At 42.9% G+C, this 23393-nt stretch overlaps 2 protein-coding genes across 10 annotated transcripts in view; one reads left to right on the forward strand and one right to left on the reverse strand.

The window, feature by feature from the left end:
• Positions 1-23393, reverse strand: part of LOC307041402 (transcriptional repressor CTCF-like) — an 81021-nt gene that overhangs the window by 54473 nt on the left and 3155 nt on the right. For 7 of the 9 annotated variants that reach the window (XR_013808745.1, XM_079684780.1, XM_079684779.1 and 4 more), the window contains exons 2-8: positions 8049-8186; positions 4479-4641; positions 4216-4355; positions 3941-4036; positions 3677-3856; positions 1531-1737; positions 1268-1427 (exon numbers count right to left, since the gene is read on the reverse strand). Coding sequence is in view for 8 of the 9 variants with exons in the window: in XM_079684780.1 (XP_079540906.1) it covers positions 1268-1427; positions 1531-1737; positions 3677-3856; positions 3941-4036; positions 4216-4355; positions 4479-4641; positions 8049-8081 (979 nt within the window). In the remaining variant the exon portion in view is untranslated. Of the gene's footprint in view, positions 1-1267; positions 1428-1530; positions 1738-3676; positions 3857-3940; positions 4037-4215; positions 4356-4478; positions 4642-4804; positions 4873-8048; positions 8187-23393 lie in introns of all 9 variants that reach the window. The other 2 variants (XM_079684781.1, XM_079684782.1) reach the window with 2 other exon arrangements.
• Positions 8193-20246, forward strand: LOC307041404 (zinc finger protein 862-like). The gene is made up of 2 exons (XM_079684788.1): positions 8193-11020; positions 11355-20246. Exons 1-2 carry the CDS (start codon positions 10416-10418, stop codon positions 12859-12861), a joined length of 2112 nt encoding a protein of 703 aa, XP_079540914.1. The 5' UTR covers positions 8193-10415; the 3' UTR covers positions 12862-20246.

The raw sequence follows: 23393 nt of genomic DNA on the forward strand, positions 1-23393 counted from the left end.
CTTTTTTGCCACACTGTAAGTCATTGTCATTCTGTACAAAATGGAATGTGATTTGACAAATTGCATTCTATTTTATTGTATTTACTTGCACTATTTTATCTGTTTTACTGTGTTGCACTGTTGGAGAAGCCTGTGACTTAAGATTTTCAGCGACATACAGTTGCAAGAAAAAGTATGTGAACCCTTTGGAACTACCTGGATTTCTGCATAAATTGGTCATAAAATGTGTTCTGATCTTCATCTAAGTCACAACAATAGACAAATACAGTCTGCTTAAGCTAAAACCACACAAACAATTATATGTTTTTATTGAACACACCATGTAAACATTCACAGTGCAGGGTGGAAAAAGTATGTGAACCCTTGGATTTAATAACTGGTTGGCCCTCCTTTGGCAGCAATAACCTCAACCAAACGTTTCCTATAGTTGCATATCAGACCTGCACAACGTTCAGGAGGAATTTTGGACCATTCCTCTTTACAAAACTGTTTCAGTTCAGCCATATTCTTGGGATGTCTGGTTTGAATCGCTCTCTTGAGATCATGCCACAGCATCTCAATTGGGTTGAGGTCAGGACTCTGACTGGGCCTCTCCAGAAGGCGTATTTTCTTCTGTTGAAGCCATTCTGTTGTTGATTTACTTCTGTGCTTTGGGTCGTTGTCCTGTTGCATCACCCATCTTCTGTTGAGCTTCAATTGGTGGACAGCTGGCCTTAAGTTCTCCAGCAAAATGCCTTGATAAACTTGAGAATTCATTTTTCCGTCGATGATGGCAATCTGTCCAAGCCCTGAGGCAGCAAAGCAGCCCCAAACCATGATGCTCCCTCCACCATACTTCACAGTTGGGATGAGGTTCTGATGTTGGTGTGCTGTGACTTTTTTTCTCCACACATAGCGTTGTGTGTTCCTTCCAAACAACTCAACTTTGGTTTCATCTGTCCACAGAATATTTTGCCAGTAGATGGAACATCCAGGTGCTCTTTTGCAAACTTCAAACGTGCAGATCAGAACAAATTTTATGACCAACTTATGCAGAAATCCAGGTGATTCCAAAGGGTTCACATACTTTTTCTTGCAACTGTAAGTACTCTGTAGCTATGTACGAATGACAAAAGCCTTGAATTTATATATGCATTGTGTATAAAATTGTAAAGTTGACCTTAGGAAGAACAACTGCTGCAAGGAGCAGCTTATAGGGGGTACAAACAGAGTGCAAGGCTAGATGGTTGACATCATGCCATTAGTCAAGCATACAGCCGTGTCTCACCTTTCTTCTTGATCTTGGTGGGTTTGGGTGGTTTCATGTTGCCGACTACTTTCTCAGCATTGACCTCAGACAGGAGGCCTTCTTGCTGCTCCTCTTCAAAGTCATAGACACTGACGTCCATGTCCTTATCTCCTTCAGCGTAACGCAGGCTACTCTTACCCTGGACAAACCAACAGACAAGTCATTAGTCCTCACCAAGATTCACATGTCAACACATAGTCTCAAATCCCAGTAACAAAGAAAGCTATACAAACATATCTAACCTTTTTGAGCTTTCTAATAGCTGTAGATGGGGGTTGATAGTCGGGGTCTTTAGCCCAGCTTGTGTCCTCGTTTTGAGGCTGAATGTGTTCATCCTCCACCTCTTCCAACATCTGGTTCCCCACCTCCTCATCCTGCTCTTCAGTTGGGGCTTCTCCCTCTTCCTGCTCCACTGTCTCAACCTCTCCATTAGCTCCAACCTTCACCACCTGCACAGCATTCATCAATTGTTCAATTGATCACCGTGTACATGTGTGACTATTAAAGGTTGATTGAATTCTAGTCCTCCATTTATATTCAGTTAAGGTAAGCTAATTAACTACTGTAGTGGAGATTTAACATTTCATAAAAACGTTTGTGTAAGACAGATGAAATAGGTTTAGATTGATCCAACATGAGCAGGATCCTCTGGAATTTTAAAGTCAGTTATCTATATTCAGGGTATATGCAGGAATCCCGAAGTCAAATTTAATACCTTTTAAGACCTTTTTTAAGACCCTTTCCATACATTTTAAGACCTCATCGCAACTTTGAGTTCTAACCGGTTACATTGGCAACACACTTTACCGCACATTTACTATATTGATTGTAAGATAGCAAAACTAAACAGAGTGCAGACAGACTACTGAAGCCTCCTCTCCACATGAACTTCAACCTCTCTGTGAAGGTCAGGTTTAATGCAGTATGCTGCTTTTTTGCTTCTGTAGACTCTGTGCTCTTTCATTCCAGTAAAAATCCTCAGAAACCATTAGAAACCAGTATTTGACCAATAAACAAAACAATTGACAAAACTTTGAACAATGAAATATGTTAAACTTTGGTGAGCTTCAGCGGGGTAATGCCATATAGGAGCTCCCTCACAAATACCCAGGGGTTAAATTGGGCTGAGGCTGTCCGGGGCTAAGCCCTGGCACATAGGACGATGCTCTGACGTCATCACCCTCACACATTTGTCATATGTTTACAAAAAAGGATATATATGTTAAGACTTTTCTCGTTCTTAATATAGACTATATTGGGGTCGATATGTGTTGACTTTACTTTAAAATAGCAGATCTCTGTGACCGGATATAGTTTGGCTTAGACCCCGGCCCTACAAGGACGCATACGGTAAAACGCATACGGTAAAACGCATACGCAAGCGCAAAAAAGGCTTCCGTTCACACGCATTCGAATCATTAACGTGTCCGTTCACACTAGACCGCTGGAAATGCTGGAAACGATGTAGTACATATGCCAGGCCTGTAAGTGGCGCTGCTGCCGCCCGAAAGCAGCGAAGAAGACCCCGGAGCATGGTTCCCATGGTTGCCCTTCTGTTTATTCTCCGCGGTGGACGGCGTGTTTTCCTGCTGTATCTCTCAGGTAGTCCACCAGCAGATGAAAAACACCCACCTCTCCGCCTCTTCCAAGGAACGAGGGGACCGTGCGGCTGTTTCCGTAAAAAAAAAATTCCGCCGGTCAACATGTCCGTTAAAGTTCAAATCTTCCGTACAAAATTAGAAAAGTGCCGGTCAGAGGCCGTCTTTGTTTTTTATTGAGCTTTAAAACAAATTGATAACGACTCTGTTCTCTGTATAATAATATAATAATATTTAATAAACGGTGACTGCCTCTCTTTTCCTCCCCCTCTTCTGACAGCCCAGCAGCAGCAGGAGACGTGGGGAGAGGGAGGCGGGCTATTTCATCGTTATCAGAAAATGATCATATAGGGCACACACGAAGCCGTTGGACCCCTAGAGCGTTGCGTATGCCGGTCTACCCACCTTGGGACCCGTTACCGTAGTCTCCCCACACACAGAGCGGAGCAAGGCAACGAAACTTAAAATAATAAGCAGCATTTTACGGCACGCTATGCATGGGGCCGCCTTGTGGGGTTTCCCGACATGTCGTTTCAGTAAATTAAAGGGTGTTTCATGTTGTCGTTGCTGTGAACCTTCTTAATACCTTGGAAAATGCCGTTTAATACTTTTTAATAGCCTTAATTTTCGCTAAATTGATTTATCAACTTTTAATACTTTTTAAGACCCCGCGGACACCCTGATATTATAATAATAATTCAACCATTTGTCTAACAATAAGGAAGTTTGTGAAATGTAATTCAATTTGGTTGAGTCCTTAATAACAATGAGTATGTCCGTGTATGTGTACCTGAAAGCCCTCGGGCAGTGGCAGGGTGTGGCAGATGACGGGGTCGCCGTCCTTTGGCATAGCAGTAGTGTCTACAAAGGTGCCTTGCTGCAGGGCCTCCACAGTGGAGGCAGAAACAGGAACCTGGACCAGCTGGAGCTCGCCCAGACCCAGAGCTGCCTGCTCCTCCATGTTCACCACCTGAGAACAGAGAGGAGGTCGGAACACGTGTCCAATAGAAATAACCGGAGGTTGCCATCATGCAAAATTAAAAAGAGCACCTACCTGTAGTGTGATGATTTGAGTCTGGTCCACTGTTGTTACAGTTGCTTGGTGAGCAGCACCCCCTACTGATGACCCCCCCACTGCAGCATCTATCACCTGCAAATCAACCTCATGTTTAGGCTTCTGAAATGTTAGGCCTAGAACACATTCTAAAATCACATTAAGTCTCCTCAGTTCAAAGGATTTCTGATTTGACCTCAGCTACATTTTAACTTTCCTAAGACTGGGCAGCTATCATTTCATATTAAACACAACATTATAAATAGTGAGCTTACCTCAGTCTTCATCTGCAGCAAGGTGGGATCCAGGGAGTCCATAACCATCATTTCAACCACGGCTCCCCCGTCCACACCCACACCAACCTCTATCAGCTGCTGATGGGCCTGGTTGGCTGCCATCATCCCTTCCCCGTGACCTGAAACAAAACATCATTATGAATAAAACACATAACCATGTTTTCCACAAAAAAGTGAAATTGAAATCCTATACACTCTGCTTACTTCACATATAGACCGATTTCAAGCTAATGGGCAAGCACCTTGTTCCAGAACTCCTCCATGTCCCTCCAACATGCCGCCGGCCTCTGCAGCCTGCTGGAGGAGGTCAGCCACCATGGCATCCTGGCTGTGAACGGCCTGGATGCAGGGCACCTCCATCACCCCTACAACCTCTGTTGGCCCTCCGTCCATACTGGGTAAGAACTGAAAAATGGCATTGTGAGAATTAAAATGATCGGTCAGTGTGTTACATTACCTCTTCAAAAGGCATCAACTAGACACATGTTTGCTTTCGAACAGTGGTGCTTAGTCTGACACCATGGAAGAATTTCCTAAGAAGTTCCTACGATTCCACAAATCCACTAACCGATTAGGATCTTAAAACCGCAGTAGCTCAGTCTGCAGGGACTGGGCTCTGGAACTCGGTTCAAGGCCCTGAATCGACCAAGTAAGGGGGTGACAAATCACATTAAGCCTTACAGAGCTTAGTTCCACTCTATTGATGCATTTCCATCCCATGGTAAGGCCCTTTTTGACATGACTCTCTTCTGGTACCAGATACTATGTTTCCCCCTCAGTTAAAATGTGTGGTTCAGATATTCATCACATAAAAATAAGAAGATTTGCTGAAGACATAGCAATAGATAATGGATAAGGATAATCTGCATTGGTAGAAAAAAAGGCAATGTGCGAAGTACTATCAATAACTTTTCTTCACAGATTCAAGTTCTTCCATACCATGCAGCGGGAACCCAGCATGTTCTCTATGCTGTTTGATTAACGACTCATTACTGACTTCTGAACTGACATTTGAGTAAAAAAGGTGAGTTTGAGTGTGATATTTTCATAACAATCGATTAAGGTTGTCAGAACACTTTTGCGAAACAATATATTTTAAATAACTTGATCAAGTAACTGTTTTTTAAGAAGCAAGATTAGAGTCAAATCTAAATATTAAAAGCAAAAAAAACCTAGACCTACAGATCGGCACCTTAAGTTTTTCTGCAAGTCAAGAAAAATCTATAGAGGAATCACCTTAATAAAATTGGAACAAACGTGTTGTTATACAGCCATGTTGTACCTGTTTTCTTCTGGGGGAGTAAAATATGTAAGCTTAAAGAGCCTGTGACACGAACCCAACAACTGTTGTGCAATGAAATAGTGGGCTACTAGTAATCTCGAACCGTCAGTTTAAAAAAGAAAAAGCGATACCGTTCCGATAAATATAGATAATTTCGAACATCGCGGGAAAATTCCTTCGACTCATTTTGAGGTTTTGGGGGAAGCCGGAAGTGACGTCAATGCGGGAATGCTTCACTGTGCGGCGAGAGAGCCAAACACGGACAAAGTGTGTTGTCATGCGTAGAAATGGTGAATTACTGAGTTTAGGCACGTTAATAACGTTTTAATATGTTGACTACAGTATATTCATATTTGTCAGTGCTTTCATGTCAATTCGGCGAACATAAACATAAATGATCGTGGTGAAGATGATGATTAAATTAGGATTAAAAATCGGTAGTGAGAGCTGCTGAATTTCCTCCCGTCGGATGTGATATAAAAACAAATCGATTATTTTTTTTAACTCAAGTGGATGAAACTACATTTATTTAGTGCTTTCATGTCAATTCGGCGAACATATGATACATTAAATGATTGTGAGGATGATGATTTAAAAATCTTTTGTTTGAGCCGGTCTGCATTTCCTGAGGAGAAAACAAACCTTAGCTTTTTGTAGTTGCAGTCAGTGGTGTAGTGGGCGTTGGACGCGGGGGTACGCCGTACCCCCACTTATTTGAAGCATGATTTCTTTTTTTAATAGTCTAATACATCTAAAATCATTGCGGGTACAAGCGGCCGAGATGGGTTTTCTCCGCAGGGTTGCTGGTGTCTCCCTTAGGGATAGGTGAGAAGTTCGGTCATCCGGGAGGGACTCGGAGTTGAACCGCTCCTCCTTCGTGTCGAAAGGAGCCAGTTGAGGTGGTTCGGGCACCTAGTTAGGATGCCACCTGGGCGCCTCCCTAGGGAGGTGTTCCAGGCACGTCCAGCTGGGAAGAGACCAAGGGGTAGACCTAGAACCAGATGGAGGGATTATATCTCTTCGCTGGCCTGGGAGCGCCTTGGGATCCCCCAGTCAGAGCTGGTTGATTTGGCCAGGGAAAAGAAAGTTTGGGGCTCTCTGCTGGAACGGTTACCTCCGCGACCCGACCACGGATAAGCGGGAGAAGATGGATGGATGGATGTGTGAGGGGCAGAACTGTGTGTGTAGGGTGACCAGGTGTCCCGCACTGTGCGGGACTGCACACACAGCATTTTTATTATTTGTCCCGCGTCCCACACATTGAGATTATGTCCCGCATTTGAGTGATAGTCGCGCAGAAAGGCCGGATCGGTTCGCTGACAGCCGGCACCGCCCTTTATTATTATATTGTCTAAACGGCATCATGTAAATTGCGCTGACAGGCGACACAGAGGTCCCCAAGCCCCCCCCCCGTTGACAGTTCACGAGCGCGTCCATAGTGTCTCCCGTCCACCCACCACCCCGTCCACCCAGTAAAAACATCCCCACTACACCACTGGTTGTAGTAGTACACCAACATGGATTAAACGTGTGTTTTTTTTTACCACAATGTTGGGGAAATTAATGGATAAAATGCACGGATTATTATTATTATTATTATTATTCCCACTCCGATCGGGACACTAGGTCCACCGTTTCCCCGCAGCAAGGCTCCCCCCGTTGACAGTTTACGTGGGCTGGGCTGGGTGCAGTGGCGGACTGGCCATCGGGACGAATCCCGATGGCCGGTACCGAAGTGGGCCGGTCGGATAAGTCACTAGCACATCCCCCACTCCCCCCGTTGACAATTTACTAGTTGTACCGAAGTGGGCCGGTCGAGAGTCCCGGGCTGATTTTTAGTCCCAGTCCACCACTGGCTACATGACCGTATGATCGCCCATATTGACGCACCTAATTCCTAAACTTCTAACAGATACAAAATAAACCGATCCTTCAGCCTCATATGAGCTCTCAGACACGTTCAAAATTAAACTGTCATCGCTGTCTTAGCTTGCTGCTGTGTGCGCCATCGTGCGTTTACATGCAGATGCTGGGATCCTGAACGGTGCAGCTGGAGCACTGTGCCCGCATTGACGTCACCCATAATTTGGCGGGACTTGAAGAATCCCCGAGAAGATCCAGGAAATGGTCAACATTGAAGGGCAGATTAATGGTTATCAAAGTACAAATATCCAAAATCAGTTCAGTAACGGTTTTCAAGGGGACAATATTTACTCAAATTGATGGGTTTGGATGATGGGTTAAAATCGTGTCACAGGCTCTTTAAATTGTATATAATGCAATTGTTTTTCAGTTGGATTACATTTTCAGAATAACCTGGAGCCGTTTTATTTTGATATCTGTTATAAATTGGTCATTCAATAGTTTATGTTTTATTGTTAACATAATATTAGGCCATTATAAATGAGTTGGTATCCGTATGAGCGCTGTGTTCTTTATACAAGTATTGTATTAAAGTTTTAAATGTTGCGATTGTGAAAACCTTACAACCCAGCGTTGTGAAATGGTTGTCTCTTAACACTAGTGTTACCTTGAATAGCATGGATAAATTGGCCCGTAACATGATTTCTGTAGCATGGGCTGATACAGTTGATCTCCTTTTGCTTTCCTGATGACGGCCCTGAGCTTTGCTGAATCAAAAGTCTGCTACCTGACTGTCCCTGACAACCTGAGGGGGAGAAAGAAATGTTACACAGTAGAACATATATTATTCTTCACACATAAGGCACTTTCGCAAAGGAGAACTTTTTGGTTTCACACCAAAAAGATCAGGAACTATAACCTAGTTCATGCAAACCTTTTCACTAGGTATGGGTACCGAGCCCCGGTATTAAACGGGCCCCGGGACTGAATTATTAAAGACCGTGGTACCGTTAAGCTCAGACGTTAGCGGTCTTTTTATCGGTACTGGAGACATGTAAAAATATATGTCATATGTATTATTGCTACACAAACATTATATTGCAGTTTTAGTGTCGCCAACTCCGTTTCTAACATGCAAAAAGACTGCAAAAATGCTTCTATGATTATTTTAAGTATTTTCGATCTCTCTCCCTCGCCTGCTTGCGAGGGGGCGGGGCAGTTTACACACACGCAGCTGCTACATGCAGCAACACACACACACACACACACGGAGGAGACGGCGGAGAGAACGCGCTCCGAGGTGTGTGTGGCGTAGTGGGTTGTCCGTAGGTGTTTGGATCAGGGGTCACAGGTTCAAACCCCCAATGTCGGTGTGTCCCTGGGCAAGACACTTCACCCCAAATTGCTCCTGTGGGGATTGTCCACAGTATTGAGTATGTAAGTCGCTTTGGATAAAAGCATCTAACAAGTGACATGTAATGTAATGTTATGTGTGGTTAAACTTTACCCGTCTAAAGTGCAATAAGAGTTTAGCATGTAAGGGCGGTAACACGAGCAATTTGTGAAACATTTTGCAAAAGTGCACCACATTCAGACGGAGGAATGCACCGGGTCTTTCTAGCAGCTCTGTAGCCCCATCCACAAGTAACACTTCACGTCAGGTATGTATGCTAGCAGCAACACACGGAGTTAACTACATTATACAAACATGGGTTAATGATTAGAGGTAACTGAGTTATTTATTTTGTTAGTTATGTTCACAATTTGTTTAGTTAGTTTACCTTATTTTTTTATCCAAAAGAACCGATAAAAGTACCGTTAAAAGACCGGACCGATAAGCGGCATCGATAAAAGTAGTAGTACCGTTAAAACCTTAACGATACCCATCCCTACTTTTCACCCCCAGATAGTTCCTGCTAGATAGGTGGTACTTTCCTGGGGAGGAAAAGGTTTCAATTTCTGATTGGCTGGGCGAATTGCAAACCACGCCGTAAAACTTCGCCCAGTGGCCGTCTGCGAGACAGCGAGACACAGCGGAACTCAGCCTGGCACACACACACACACACACCCGCAGCCTGGCTGGGAGTTTGTGTGTGTGCTCGGGCTGAGTTCCGCGGTGTCTCGCCGACCCCACACAGTGTGCGAAAAAGTGCACGTCCCACCGTCCGGGACGTGTTATTTACAACATCGGACAAGTAGATATTTCAATTCGCCGTTTTTCGCCGCTAATTAATGACAAATTATTGATAAATTCAGCTTACAAAAGGCATGACTCATTCGCAAATTGTCCGTGTCCGCCGTTGTTGTTTGCGACCGCTTTACGTTTCCTTTTTGTCGTAAAACTGTGTGAAAATGTAAAATACAATGGCGAAGAAGAAGGTTCTAGTGGCCCCAAGAGGGCAACAAAAGATTTCTTTATTTTCTAAGAAGGTTTGTACACATCATTCTCACAGTTGTAAAATGGTATGTTAAGTTAACAAGGAAAATAATTGAAATAAATTCTGTCAGAAAATAGTGGATTAAGGGCTTGAAAGGGGACTCTACAATTTAAGATAAAATAAGATGGACTTTTATTAATCCCTGTGGGGAAATTCAATAGGCCTAGTTCAAACAGCAACAGGGTAAGGGTGAAAAACAGGACAGCACAGATTCACACAGGTTAATCAAATCAAAAATAAAATCGAAGATACAAATAAATATAATGAAAAACTATGAAATAAGAAATTAATAAAAAAGAATAATAAAAAAGCGGTATGTAAAATAATTTTAGAAAAAAAGGGGGGGGTTGAAAGGGGGGTCTATTATTATGTACCAAGGGGCTTGAAAGGGGGCATATCAAATTATTTCAGAAAAAAACCCCAAAAAATGCAGAAAGGTTCTATAATCTATAATTTTTCTGCAAGAACAGGAGTCTGAACAACAGCTTGAACATGCTGAAACGAGTCCTCAGAAAGTCCCAGAGTGTGAGCAGAACGATGACTCCCCCAGTCACGAGAAAGCCTCTGCTAAAAGGCCATGTTCAGTTATCTCACCAATGGCTGGTCCATCTAAAAAGGCCAAGAGTGACATCGCCCTGACACCCAAGAGGAAAATAATATTTATTGAGACTTGGAAAACCCAGTTTCCGTGGGTAAGATGTGTGGACGACATCATGTTCTGTGAGGTCTGCAGAGAATATACATCCATTGCTGACCACAACAGTCAACTGTACAAGGGTGTCACAGGGTCAAAACGCATTGAGACACTTCAGTCACACGAGTCCAGCAAATATCACCTTCTCTGCATTCAAAGGAAAGAGGTCACAGAGAAAGGCACAGGGCCAATGTTTGTGGCTCTCAAGAAGCAGGCAGAAGATATGGACTACCAACTGAAACCCATGTTCAACACAGAGTTTTATGTCGCCAAACAAAAGCTGCCTTTCCGTTCGTTTGAGGGCCTCATCGAACTTCAAGAGAAGAATGGCATCAAAATGCCGACACAGTACCGGAACGACAAGGGGTGCAAGGCATTTGTGCAGGCCATTGCAGAAGTCGAGAAGGACAGAGTTTCCGAAGACCTCAAGACTTCAAGATTCTTCGCTCTGATGGGGGATGGATCCACGGATATATCTGTGACAGAACAGGAGAATGTATATGTTAGGTAATTATTATTTTTAATTATTTTGTAAGTGCATATATTGTCTTATTTAAGTTACATTTTATCTCCAAAAGGGCCTTTTGTTTGAGTCATTAATTCACAATCATTTTATTGATGCATTATATTTGTTTTAATTTTCAGTTAACTTAAAAGTTTGTAACAGGTAAAGTATATAAATAAATTGTTTAAAGCAAATGAAGGTGAAGTTGCTTTTTAGTGTTCTTAGTCTAAAAAAAGGTGAAGGAAACACTGGTGTGGGAAGGTTTATATAAGCCAAATCATTTTACATTTTTTTATTGCACTTTATTGATGTACTTTATTTATTTTCTATCTTCAGGTATGTCAAAGATGGACTTCCAACCACAGAGTTCATTGACATCATGGCTGTAAAGTCAGCTGATGCTAATGGTGTGCTGGCAGCCCTCCTCGAGGCACTACATCATGTTGACCTAACAGATGGAGACATAAAGAAGAAAATAATAGCCTGCACATTTGATGGTGCCAGCGTTAACCAAGGTGCCAAGGGAGGAGTTATTGTGAAGTTGAGGGAATTGTTGGGGCATGTGCTCATTTCGATTTGGTGTGCTCCACATAAGCTGGAGCTGTCGCTCCTAGATGCCACCAAAGCCACTGACTTCATTGACATCGTAGAGAAAGGAGTGGACCCTATCTACAGATTCTACTATGGATCTGGTAAACGTAGGAGGGAGGTGAATGCCATATCAGCCGTTATAGACGAGGATCCTGTCTATTTCTCAGCACCCTGTGGCACTAGGTGGATGGCGTCAAGACTCCGGGCATACAAAGCCGTCATAAAAAATTACAACTCTGTCATCCTACACATGGAAGAGGCTTCAAACAGAAAAACAGAAGAAGGAGCTAAGTGTGTGGGGTACTTGAAGGTACTGAAGTCTGCAAAGTTTGTTGATGGGCTCCACTTTATGGTAGATGTCTTAGAAGTGTTGGCCAACGTGAGTCTGGCATTCCAGAGTAATGATTGGTTCATTTATGATGTTGATGTAAAGTTGTGTGAGGCCAGGATCAAGTTGGAAGGCCTTAAGCATAATAGAGGTGATGTCTACACTGGCTACATGGCAACCTGCAAGGATGGCAAGTTTGAAAGTAAGAACAATGGACACATCACTTCACTGAAAGGAACAGGTATTCCAGAAACAGTGAAGAATTCCTTCTTGGAGAATTCTGTGAAGTTCCTAGAAAAGAGATTTTCCTTCCTGAAGGATACCCCTTTCAGTGATTTCCATGTTCTTGACCCCAGGAACGTCCCAAGATCAGATGCACAACTAGCTACATATGGTGATGTTCAGGTTATGAACATGGTGACCCACTTCGAGTCTGTTCTCAGTGAGGAGGAGGTAACCAACATCCCTAGACAGTGGCCAGCTCTCAAGGCCAGACTGAAGTACAGGCAGAGGCAGCCCCCCAAGGAGGTCATAAGTGACCTTCTCACTGAGAACCACCCAGATGTGAAGGACGTCCTGGTTCTGGTGTACATCATGGTCACCCTTTCTCCCTTCTCTGCTGCCGTGGAGCGTGGATTTTCCCTCATGAACCTCATAAAAACATCCAGAAAATCCCAGATGACCAATGAAACTCTGGGGTCACTCATGAGGGTCAGCCACATCACCACCACAGTGGCAGAGTTTGACCCAGAGCCAGCCATCCAGAAATGGAAAACCTCTGCTAAGACCAAGAGGTATGTCAAAGCTGCCCCAAAGCCAGCTGCAGTGAACAGCAACTTACCTGTGCCTGCTGCCCCACAGCCAGCTCGAGAGACAGCTGCAGTGAACAACCACCCTGAGCCTGAAGCCATACATTGCTGCTAGCAGGTCTACTAGTCCCACAGAGGAGAAAAACATTATATTGTTAGTACTTAGTTGTTCTATCTTATTATTTTATATCTGACATTGATTTGATGTGCCTTGATGGTAGAAGTTCAGAAACCAGACACTGTGAACAATATGAACAAATAAACAATAAAATGTGTACCTACAGTAACCCAGATTCTTGTATGCTTTATGTTGATATTTAATCATATTTAAAATAGGTGCAGCAATGCATGCACAAAGTATAGCTATGGACAAGTGAAAAATTTATTCGGACAAGTAAATTGCCAAACTCACTTGTCCATGGACAAGTACTCTCTAAAAACTTTTTCTCACACTGCCACACCAGTGAGCCAGCTCACAGTGTCCCGCTCCTCGCAGCAGCGAGCCTCGCAACGTCCCGCCGAGTGTGTGTGTGTGAGAAAGTCCGCGGATTGGTCCAAACGTAACGGCTCCACGGACGTAACGTCACTATACCCGAAATACGTCACTATACCCAAGAAGTAAACAATGGAAAAAGATAAATTCCCAACGAGAGGCGTTCTGGGGCAGCATAGACAGGTCTTTTCTGTGTCTACAGGGTGTACTTTGAGGGTTTGTAACTTTGCAGACCGTTAACATGCATAAAAAGCTACATAACAATAGGGATGGGTACCGAGCCCCGGTATTAAACGCGCCCCGGGGCTGAATTATTAAAGACCTTGGCACCGTTAAGCTCCGACGTTAGCGGTCTTTTTATCGGTACTGGAGACATGTAAAAAATATATGTCATATGTACAGTGCATGACATTAAGGATTTTGGGAGATGGCCCTGTAGGCCATCTAAGCTAATTTATAGATGGCCCTGAGCCCAATAGAGATTGCCCTGAAAAATGCGGGCGGACGAAATGACGCACGAAGGGTTTGGGGGGCTTCCCCTAGAAAATTTAGATTTTTGCAGGTCTTACTATAGATGCTGTCTGGTGCATTCTCTAGACTGAATTATAAGATCGGACCACTATTGCGGTAAGCATGTTGTAACTTCTGGTTGTTGTTGTCATCTCCGGGTATCCCGTGTGCCTGTTCTGTTGCTGATAGCTTGTTATCTTAACTTAATCGATCGTTTTAAAACTCTTGATCACGGCAACTGCCTGACGTTGTAATCACACGTTACTACAGCTTAAGCACTCACAAACTCTCCTTCTCTTAGCGACTGTAACTCCACAGTTGCCTACACTCTTTTCGGGTTTGCTAACGGTAGCTACTTTAGCTTGATAGCTAGCCATGGCTCTTTCCCCACCCTCGGGTGCTATTTCCTGCTCTAACTGTCTCATGTTTGGTTACTCCCCTACCTCCTTTACTGGTACCGATACATGTGTTAAATGTAGTATAGTTGTTAGGTTGGAGGCGGGAATCATAGCCATAGAAGCCCGGCTCCGCATCTTAGAAAATAACTCAGCTACAGTAAAGCCCATGTTAGCCGGTGCGGACCGGCAAAAGGTAGCTCCTCTTAGCCGTCCCCCGGCAACTCCCGAGCAGCAGGGAGAATGGGTGACTGTTCAGAAGGGGCATAACGCGAAACCCGCAGGTCCCCACCAACCCGTTCACGTATCTAACAGATATTCCCCACTCAGCGAGACACCCGCTGAGAAGCCAACTCTGGTTATTGGTAGCTCTATTATGAGACACGTGAATTTAGAGACCGAAGCGTCCACAGTCACATGCATTCCGGGGGCCAGAGCGGGCGACGTTGAGGCGCATCTTAGACTGCTGGCTAAAAATAAACGTAAATACAGTAGGATTGTTATTCACGTTGGTGGTAATGATGTTCGTTTACGCCAATCAGAATGCACCAAACTTAATGTGGCGTCGGTGTGTAGTTATGCTAAAACAATGTCGGACACCGTAATCTTCTCTGGTCCCCTCCCCAATCTGATCAATGATGACATGTATAGCCGCATGTAGGGGTGTCACGGTTACCGGTGTAGACGGTAACCGCGCTAAAATATTTTGACGGTGAGATAACCTTCTGAATTTCAAAACACGGTGTTATGTCGGTGGGTTAAATTACCGCACACCGTTACACCGGGAGAGCTTTCATTTCCCTAATACTCCCACGGTTACACTGTATTACACTGTTACCGCGCTAAATACTTTGCATTTCAAAACATAATGTTATCTATGTGCGTTACTAGAGCTCTACACCACACACGTGACACTTTCGAACGTTCGCAGGCGCCACTAGTCCTAGGTTCTTTTATCACACTCTCTCACTTTAAGCATGGCAGCAGAAGAAGGAAGCCGCGATGGTACCATTTTTCCACCTTCTAAGCGCAGAAGATCAGAAGTGTGGTCCTACTTTGGATATTTAAAAAACTCCGAGGGGCAACTGGTGGAGGACGGTGCCCCCGTGTGCAGGACATGCCGGCGGAAGGTATCCGCGAAAGGGAGCAACACATCGAATTTGCTCACTCATCTACGAGACCATCACCCGCAGCTGCACAGCCAGTGCAAGGTATATTTGTTAATATTAACACATAGTTTTAGCTGAAATGCTCGAAATAACTTTTGCCTTCGGGTAAAGGGGAAATGTAACAATTATATCCGACTGTCAATAATGTTAAATCTTGATAATAATCATTTACATTACATTAGCAAATGCACCTGCTCTCGTGTGTTCACCATTCTTAGATCGGCGCTAAACGCCATTCTAAGCTAAGTTGAATAGCTAAACTTTGATATGCCATGAGACAGTGAAAATTGTGCAGTGAAACACATTAATGATTAAGTTACTTCTGACTTTGGGTCAAGGGATAATGCAACGATATACCCGATTGTCTAAAATGTTAAACCTTGATATTAAATGTCAGTGTAAGCACGCCCACTGCTAGCATTTTAAAATACATCCTACTGCGGTGCCATGCTCTATTCGTTGGTAGCTAGTGCACTACTAAACGCCATTGTAAGGCGCTAAACAGCTTAGTTCTCATACAGTACTGGCTTCTTGCCTAATAACCTAATTTATTTTTAACATTATATTGTAATAAACACTCTACTTTTTAACCCATTACTGAATGCCCCCTATTTCCATGTACTCTCATCTCCAGGTTGGATGTGGATGTTTGGGGAACAACGTTGTTGTTCGAGGTCTTCGGATCGGTACCTGGTCACCTTAATGTTAACACTAAAAAAAAAAAAAATTACCGAGATAATATCGTAAACCGTGGTAATTTTGGTCACAATAACCGTGAGCCGAAAATTTCACACCGTGACACCCCTAGCCGCATGTCATCATTTCAGCGCTGGTTGTCTTGGTGGTGCCCAGCAAACAATGTGGGCTTCGTGAATAATTGGACAGCCTTCTGGGGAAAACCTGGTCTGATTAAGAGAGACGGCATTCATCCTACTTTGGAAGGTGCAAATCTCATTTCGGCAAACATTTCAGGGCTCTGTGGACTTAATCCATGACAAACTGGAGTTGAGACCAGGAGGCAGAGTCGCAGTCTTACACGCTTCTCTGCGCTCTCTCCTAGGCAGTCATCCATAGGAATCCCGACCCCAATAAAATACCCAATATTAACGGTGTGTGTGTCTGCCCAAGGACAATTTAAGGTAAAACCTAATAGAGGTGTCATACATAATAACCTAATAAAAGTAAATGTAACAACTACTACAGTGCAACAAAACAGGAAGATTAAATGTGGTCTCTTAAACATAAGATCTCTAGCATCTAAAGCAATACTGGTAAATGATTTAATATCAGATTATAATATTGATATATGCTGTCTCACTGAAACTTGGTTGAGACATGAAGAATATGTCAGCATAAATGAGGCCACTCCACCCAGCCATATCAATACTCATATTGCCCGAGGCACGGGCCGAGGAGGTGGAGTTGCAGCAATCTTTGACTCAAGTTTACTTATCAATACTAAACAAAAATTAAATTATACCTCCTTTGAAAGCCTCATTTTCAGTCTTACGCATCCGACCTGGAAAACTTTGCAGCCAATCTTATTTGTTACAGTGTACCGTGCACCAGGTCCTTATTCAGAATTCTTATCAGAATTCTCTGAGTTTTTATCAGCTTTGGTACTTAAAACAGATAAAGTAATTATCGTAGGTGACTTTAATATTCATGTTGACGATGATAAAAATAGCCTTACTGTTGCATTTAACTCTATATTAGATTCTGTTGGTTTCTGTCAGAGTGTAAATAAACCAACCCACTGCTATAATCACACTCTTGACCTTGTTCTGACTTATGGTATTGAAATTGAGCAACTATTAGTCGAACCGCATAATCCTGCTTTATCCGACCATTTCTTAGTAACTTTTGAAGTACTGTTACTAGACTACAAAGCATTAGCCAAAAGCTCCTGCAGCAGAAACCTATCTGTTAGTGCTATAGCCAAATTTAAGGAAGAGATTCCACCAATACTTAACTCGATAGCATGTCTGCATGTAGGGGAGGAAACTTATACAAAATGTACACCACCCCAAATTGATCATGTTGTTGATAGTGCTACAGATGTGCTGCGAATAAAATTAGACTCTGTTGCTCCTTTGAAAAAGAAGAAAATAAAACAACATAGATTAGCTCCATGGCATAATGCCGAAACCCGCAAAATAAAGCAAAAGTCGAGACAACTTGAAAGGATATGGCGTTCCACTAAACTTGAAGAATCTCGTTTAATTTGGCATATTACTCTCAATGAATATAAGAAAGCACTGCGTAAAGCGAGAGCAGCATACTACTCTTCATTAATAGATGAGAATAAGAATAATGCAAGATTTCTTTTCAGCACTGTAGCCAGGCTGACAGAGAGCCACAGCTCGACTGAGCCTTCTATTCCCATAGCACTCAGTAGTAATGATTTTATGTGCTTTTTTAACGATAAAATTGTTACTCTTAGAAACAAAATCAATGACCTCTGCCTTTGACCAGTATAGTGTTATCAACAGCTCCCGGAAATGTAAGTTCTAATAATATTACACTAGATAGTAAACTAGAATGCTTTTCAGTCATAAACCTTGAACAATTAAATTCAATGATTCTCTCTTCTAAACCATCAACGTGTATCTTAGACCCGATTCCAACTAAGCTGTTAAAAGAAGTTTTTCCATTAATTAGCACTTCTTTATTAAATATTATGAATATGTCTTTATTATCAGGCTATGTTCCAAAATCATTCAAAGTAGCAGTGATAAAACCGCTTCTTAAAAAGCACAACCTCGATCCAGAGGTTTTAGCCAACTATAGACCTATTTCTAATCTTCCGTTCCTCTCAAAAATTCTTGAGAAAGCAGTCGCAAAACAGCTGTGTGATTACTTAAGAAACTATGATTTATTTGAAGATTTTCAGTCTGGCTTTAGAACACAACATAGCACAGAGACAGCTCTGGTTAAAGTCACAAATGACATTCTAATAGCCTCTGACAAGGGACTTGTCTCTATTCTTGTCTTGCTCGATCTTAGTGCTGCATTTGATACTATCGACCATGATATCCTATTGCAAAGACTAGAGCACTTAGTTGGCATACAGGGAACTGCTTTAGGCTGGTTTAGGTCTTATCTATCTGAACGCTCTCAGTTTGTACGTGTCAACGATGAATCTTCCATGCAAACCAAAGTTAGCCATGGAGTGCCACAGGGCTCAGTGCTTGGACCTATTTTGTTCACCCTATATATGCTTCCGTTAGGCAATATTATAAGGAATCATTCTGTAAACTTTCATTGTTATGCGGATGATACTCAACTATATTTATCAATCAAGCCTGATGAAATTAATCATCTAAATAAAATTCAAGACTGCCTCAAGGACTTAAAAACGTGGATGACCTTACATTTTTTGATGTTAAACACGACCAAAACTGAAGTTATTGTACTTGGCCCGAAGAATCTACGAAACAAATTATCTAAAGATATATTAACTATGGATGGCATTAATTTGGCCTCCAGTGAGACTGTAAGGAATCTTGGTGTTATATTTGATCAGGATTTATCCTTTAACACCCACATAAAATCCATTTCAAGGACCGCCTACTTCCATCTACGTAACATTGCAAAAATCAGGCATATCTTGCCTCAAAACGATGCAGAGAAACTAGTCCATGCATTTGTTACGTACCAAGAAGTCAGTCAAGTCGCTTCAGCTGATTCAAAATGCTGCAGCTCGTGTACTAACCAGAGTTAGGAAAAGGGACCACATTACTCCTGTTCTGGCTGCCTTACACTGGCTCCCTATAGAACACAGGATAGAATTTAAAATTCTTCTTCTCGCCTACAAAGCCCTTAATGGGCAGGCGCCATCTTACCTTAAAATAACTCATTATACCCTATTGTCCTACTAGGGCATTGCGTTCCAAGAATGCAGGGTTGTTGGTTGTTCCTAGAGTCTCTAAAAGTACAATGGGAGCCAGAGCCTTTTCTTATCAAGCTCCACTTTTGTGGAATCAGCTTCCAGTTTGTGTTCGGACGGCAGACACCCTATCCGTTTTTAAGAGTGCGCTTAAGACCTTCCTTTAAAGCTTATAAAGCTTATAGTTAGGGCTGATTAGATTCAGCCCCTAGTTTTGCTGATATAGGCTTAGTTTGTCGGGGGACATCTTACTTCTTCCTTCTCTCTGTCTATACCTGTGTACTCTCATGTTCCGATTAACCCAGCTTCCCCAAATTTCTTTCTTTTTGGTGTCTATATACGCCGGGATCCGGAGTCATGGATGATCCTGCGGTCCTGTGACATGGATTGCGAGTCCTGGATCTTGAGTCGTGGCTGCGGTCCTGGATCATAAGTCCTGGATGGATATCCTCGTGGATTCATCTTCTTATTATACACACATGCATTTCAAAACATTTGGACTACCTATGTTGCAAATGTATTATCTTTTCAATTTACACACGGCATCTATTGCACGTCTGTCCGTCCTGGGAGAGGGATCCCTCCTCTGTTGCTCTCCCTGAGGTTTCTCCCATTTTTTCCTTTAAACTGTGGGGTTTTCTCTGGAAGTTTTTCCTTGTACGATGTGAGGGTCTAAGGACAGAGGGTGTCGTATTGTCATACTGATATTCTGTACAAACTGTGAAGTCCACTGAGACAAATGTAACATTTGTGATATTGGGCTATATAAATAAACATTGATTGATTGATTGATTGATAAGATGAACCACCACAATATTATATTGTACAATTTCAATTTTATTCTTCATTTCACTTGTTTGTTTGTTCTTGTTTGTGTTTGCTCGCTTGCATGCCCTGCATAGCTTTAAGAAATACTTAAGTTGTTGGTCAAGAAACTTTCCATCTGATGGAAATGCAAATGCCTTGATATATAAATGATATAAAAAAGTAGAAAACATTACATTCAGTTGTAACTGCCCAAACAAACATTATTTACACTATTATGGCCCCTGTTAAAAAATGTTGTAATGTTATCTACTGTAAGTTGGTCGAACGAATGCCTCCTCATCCGGAAGCTGACCGAGCAGACCCGAGCAGCAGTCGAGAGGAGCCGAGCGCATCCGCGAAGCACACAAAATGGCGACGTCAGAGTTCCCGTTAGCCGGCAAATTTAAATCTCTTCGGTCAAAATAATGTCCCTTTAGCGCAATACCGCTTCAGTTGCGCCACTTATGTGACAGACAAGAGTATGTGACAGACAAGAATAGTCAATTCTAATGTCTAACACTTAATGTGGAGAAAGAGATGTCCTGTATAGGTTGATTGTGCGATGATCTGTTGGTAATGCCTCGGGGTTCCGGTGGGCATGTATACAAATGCATAATGCTGCGCTATACTTTGTGGCCTCACCCAGTTGCATAGCGACACTTATTGTTTAGGTGTCTTTTAATAAGCAGGTAGACCTATCACTAGCTAGATCTGATCGATATGGACATAAATGTGAGTGAAGTCTAATCTGACGGGAGAGAGATCAGCTGCTGCTGACGAGTCGACACGCAGCTCTGCATGATCACATGCAGCGGTGAGCGGACAAAACACACATTTCAGGTTAGAAAATCACACGTAGCTATTTTAATTACCTCTCAAACTACCTAAACTAGTTATAGATATGTTTAGTTTTACTGTCGGTCACTCATTAATGATCCGCGAGCTGCATGATACTGGCATAAGAGATTGCCCGATCGGGAAACCAGCAGGTGAGGCTTCATTGCCCGAGCTAAATACTAGATGGCCCCGGGCAGTCCTTAATGTCGAGCCCTGTGTGCTGATCTGAGGATGTCCCAGTTATCTTATGGCGCATTTCCACTGCAGCGGGTAGCCCCGTTTAAGCGTCCTTAAATCGTCCTCAAGCGGCCAGGCCAGTTTTTGGTGGCCTTTCTATATAGCGTAGCACCGGCTAGCAGGTACTTTTCCCCTCTCTTTCCGGCCCCATAAAATCGTGGTTCTATCAGGCCAGGGCTGAACTAGTGACGTCAACACTCTTGACTGCTGATTGGTCAGAGAGAATCGTCCCATTATCGCTTGCTATACGCAGCCTACTTTGAAACAAGTAAACGATCGCTTCCACATCCTCCATTGTTGTGTGTGTTTTGAGAGTTGTGTCGCATTGAAGATGACGCCACTGCAGTTTTACCCAGCGTCGCTCTGCCCAAAAAGCCAGCCAAAAAGCCGATCGCCCCGCCTACACTGCGTTGCTACCTCAAGTCCTAAACTGTAATGGAAATGCGCCACGGCCTCAGACGGCCAGCCAGAGCGAGGACGCTTAAACGGGGCTACCCCGCTGCGGTGGAAATGTGCCATTATACTAGTGGTAAAGGCCATTCAACTCACAGATCACAGTTCATTAGGGATGTGCATCTCCATCACTGAGGCCGATGCGATGCGCATCTCGATACGTTACCACGATACGATACATTAACGATACCTTTGAAACACTAGGCGATGCGATACGATACGATTCACCCCTGTTGCGATACAGTTCGATACGATTTGATTCAACATTATGCGATTCGGGGCGATACGATGCGATTCAACACGATGCAAAAATAATGATACTTCAATATGGTACGACAGAGGATTTTTGTTTTATTCCTTATATGCAGCAAATCATACATTAACAAAAAAGTGCTTTACATATTTGGTACTGCACATCCCATCATGCCGTTTATTTTTTTACCTTTAAAAGCTCTCCAGAGTACAATTGTATAACACCTCACAGTTAAACAATGTAAGGATGCATTAGTCATGATTAACAATGTGCAAATAACAGCTACCATAGAGCAATGCCCATACAGCTGCCAGCCTGATGTGCTTAACACTCAGAGGCTAACACACCAGTGAGCAGAAAGCATTGGTTTCTATCTGAACAATAAAGAAAACAAATAACCTTTCACAAACAGGTATTTCATAACTGCTTACATTAAGGAAGACATTTAAATTATTATTGGCCGTCACAGGCTGCTGTAAGCTAAACACCTCTCTCTGACAGAACACCTCACTGAGTGATTTAACTCATATGTCTCACTTTCAGGTTTCTCTTTTCAGCCGCAGACCCCATGTCGCCTCTTTATGTGCGTCGCTAAGTTCCTCGTACTACTTGTGTACTTTAAAGCGGCTCGGCATCGTTAACAATTTGCGAGTGATTTTTCAAGTTGACCGTCTGTAGTAATAGTGCCGCGCACATATACCATCAGGACGTTACTGATGGGGTGCGGCTGCGGAGTGATACTGTGTGTATGCAAGTCCGCATCTAGGACGGATCTATGTATCATGGCTGTAGACCTGTTAAGTAATAAAGATACCTCATACAAAGGTCTACGGATACCTTATTACTCTCCATGACCTGCGGTCAACTATATAGCATAAATGACTATTACACCGTCTTTCTTGAACAATCCGAAGTGTTGCCAAACGTTTGATTTGTAGGTATTTTTCGCTGCGCTGTGTTTCTCTTTCTCCTCAACTTCCGTGTGTGTTGATAACTGAGACTCTCGTTCTCCGTAGTGGCGAAGCAAATATCAAAGATCGTCTCTGCTGAACGTTGACAAGATAAGGGGATTTTATATGAATGAATCGGTTTTTTACCGATGCAAAGACGCTACGCAATCGATGCATAGCGAGTTCAACCCAAACTGTAGCCGATGTGCACTCTTTCAACCGGTGCACTCGCATCTTGAACCGGTGCACCGATGCGAATCGGTGAATCTTAACATCTCTACAGTTCATACAAAGTGTGTTAAAAAATGTTTAACTGCATGATGAATTTGTGCGAACATGTATAAAACTTTAGTACAACTTATGATAACACTGAGGTTACTGAAAAATAAATGCTAAGTGGACATCTATTTAAAGCAGAAAACGTTGCGACTTTCAGCACGAACACTTTTTTGTAGGGATGCTCCGATCGATCGGCCAGCAGAGTGAGTATCGGCCGATATCGATCGGAGCATCCCTACAAAAAAGTGTTCGTGCTGAAAGTCGCAATGTTTCTGCTTTGAATAGACGTCCACATAGCAGTTATTTTGCTCTCTAAAAATGCAGATCGCGAGAGCCGATCGCATGACGTAAAATACATGACCCTTTTCTCTGTGC

This window comes from Notothenia rossii, assembly GCF_949606895.1.
Source record: "Notothenia rossii genome assembly, chromosome: 5".
Taxonomy (NCBI): Eukaryota; Metazoa; Chordata; class Actinopteri; order Perciformes; family Nototheniidae; genus Notothenia; species Notothenia rossii.

Coding starts and splice junctions, on each gene's coding strand:
- LOC307041404 (XM_079684788.1), top strand. CDS start 10,416: ATGGCTGGTCCATCTAAAAAGGCCAAGAGTGACATCGCCCTGACACCC. Junction 11,021..11,354: donor CAGGAGAATGTATATGTTAG/GTAATTATTATT, acceptor TTCTATCTTCAG/GTATGTCAAAGATGGACTTC.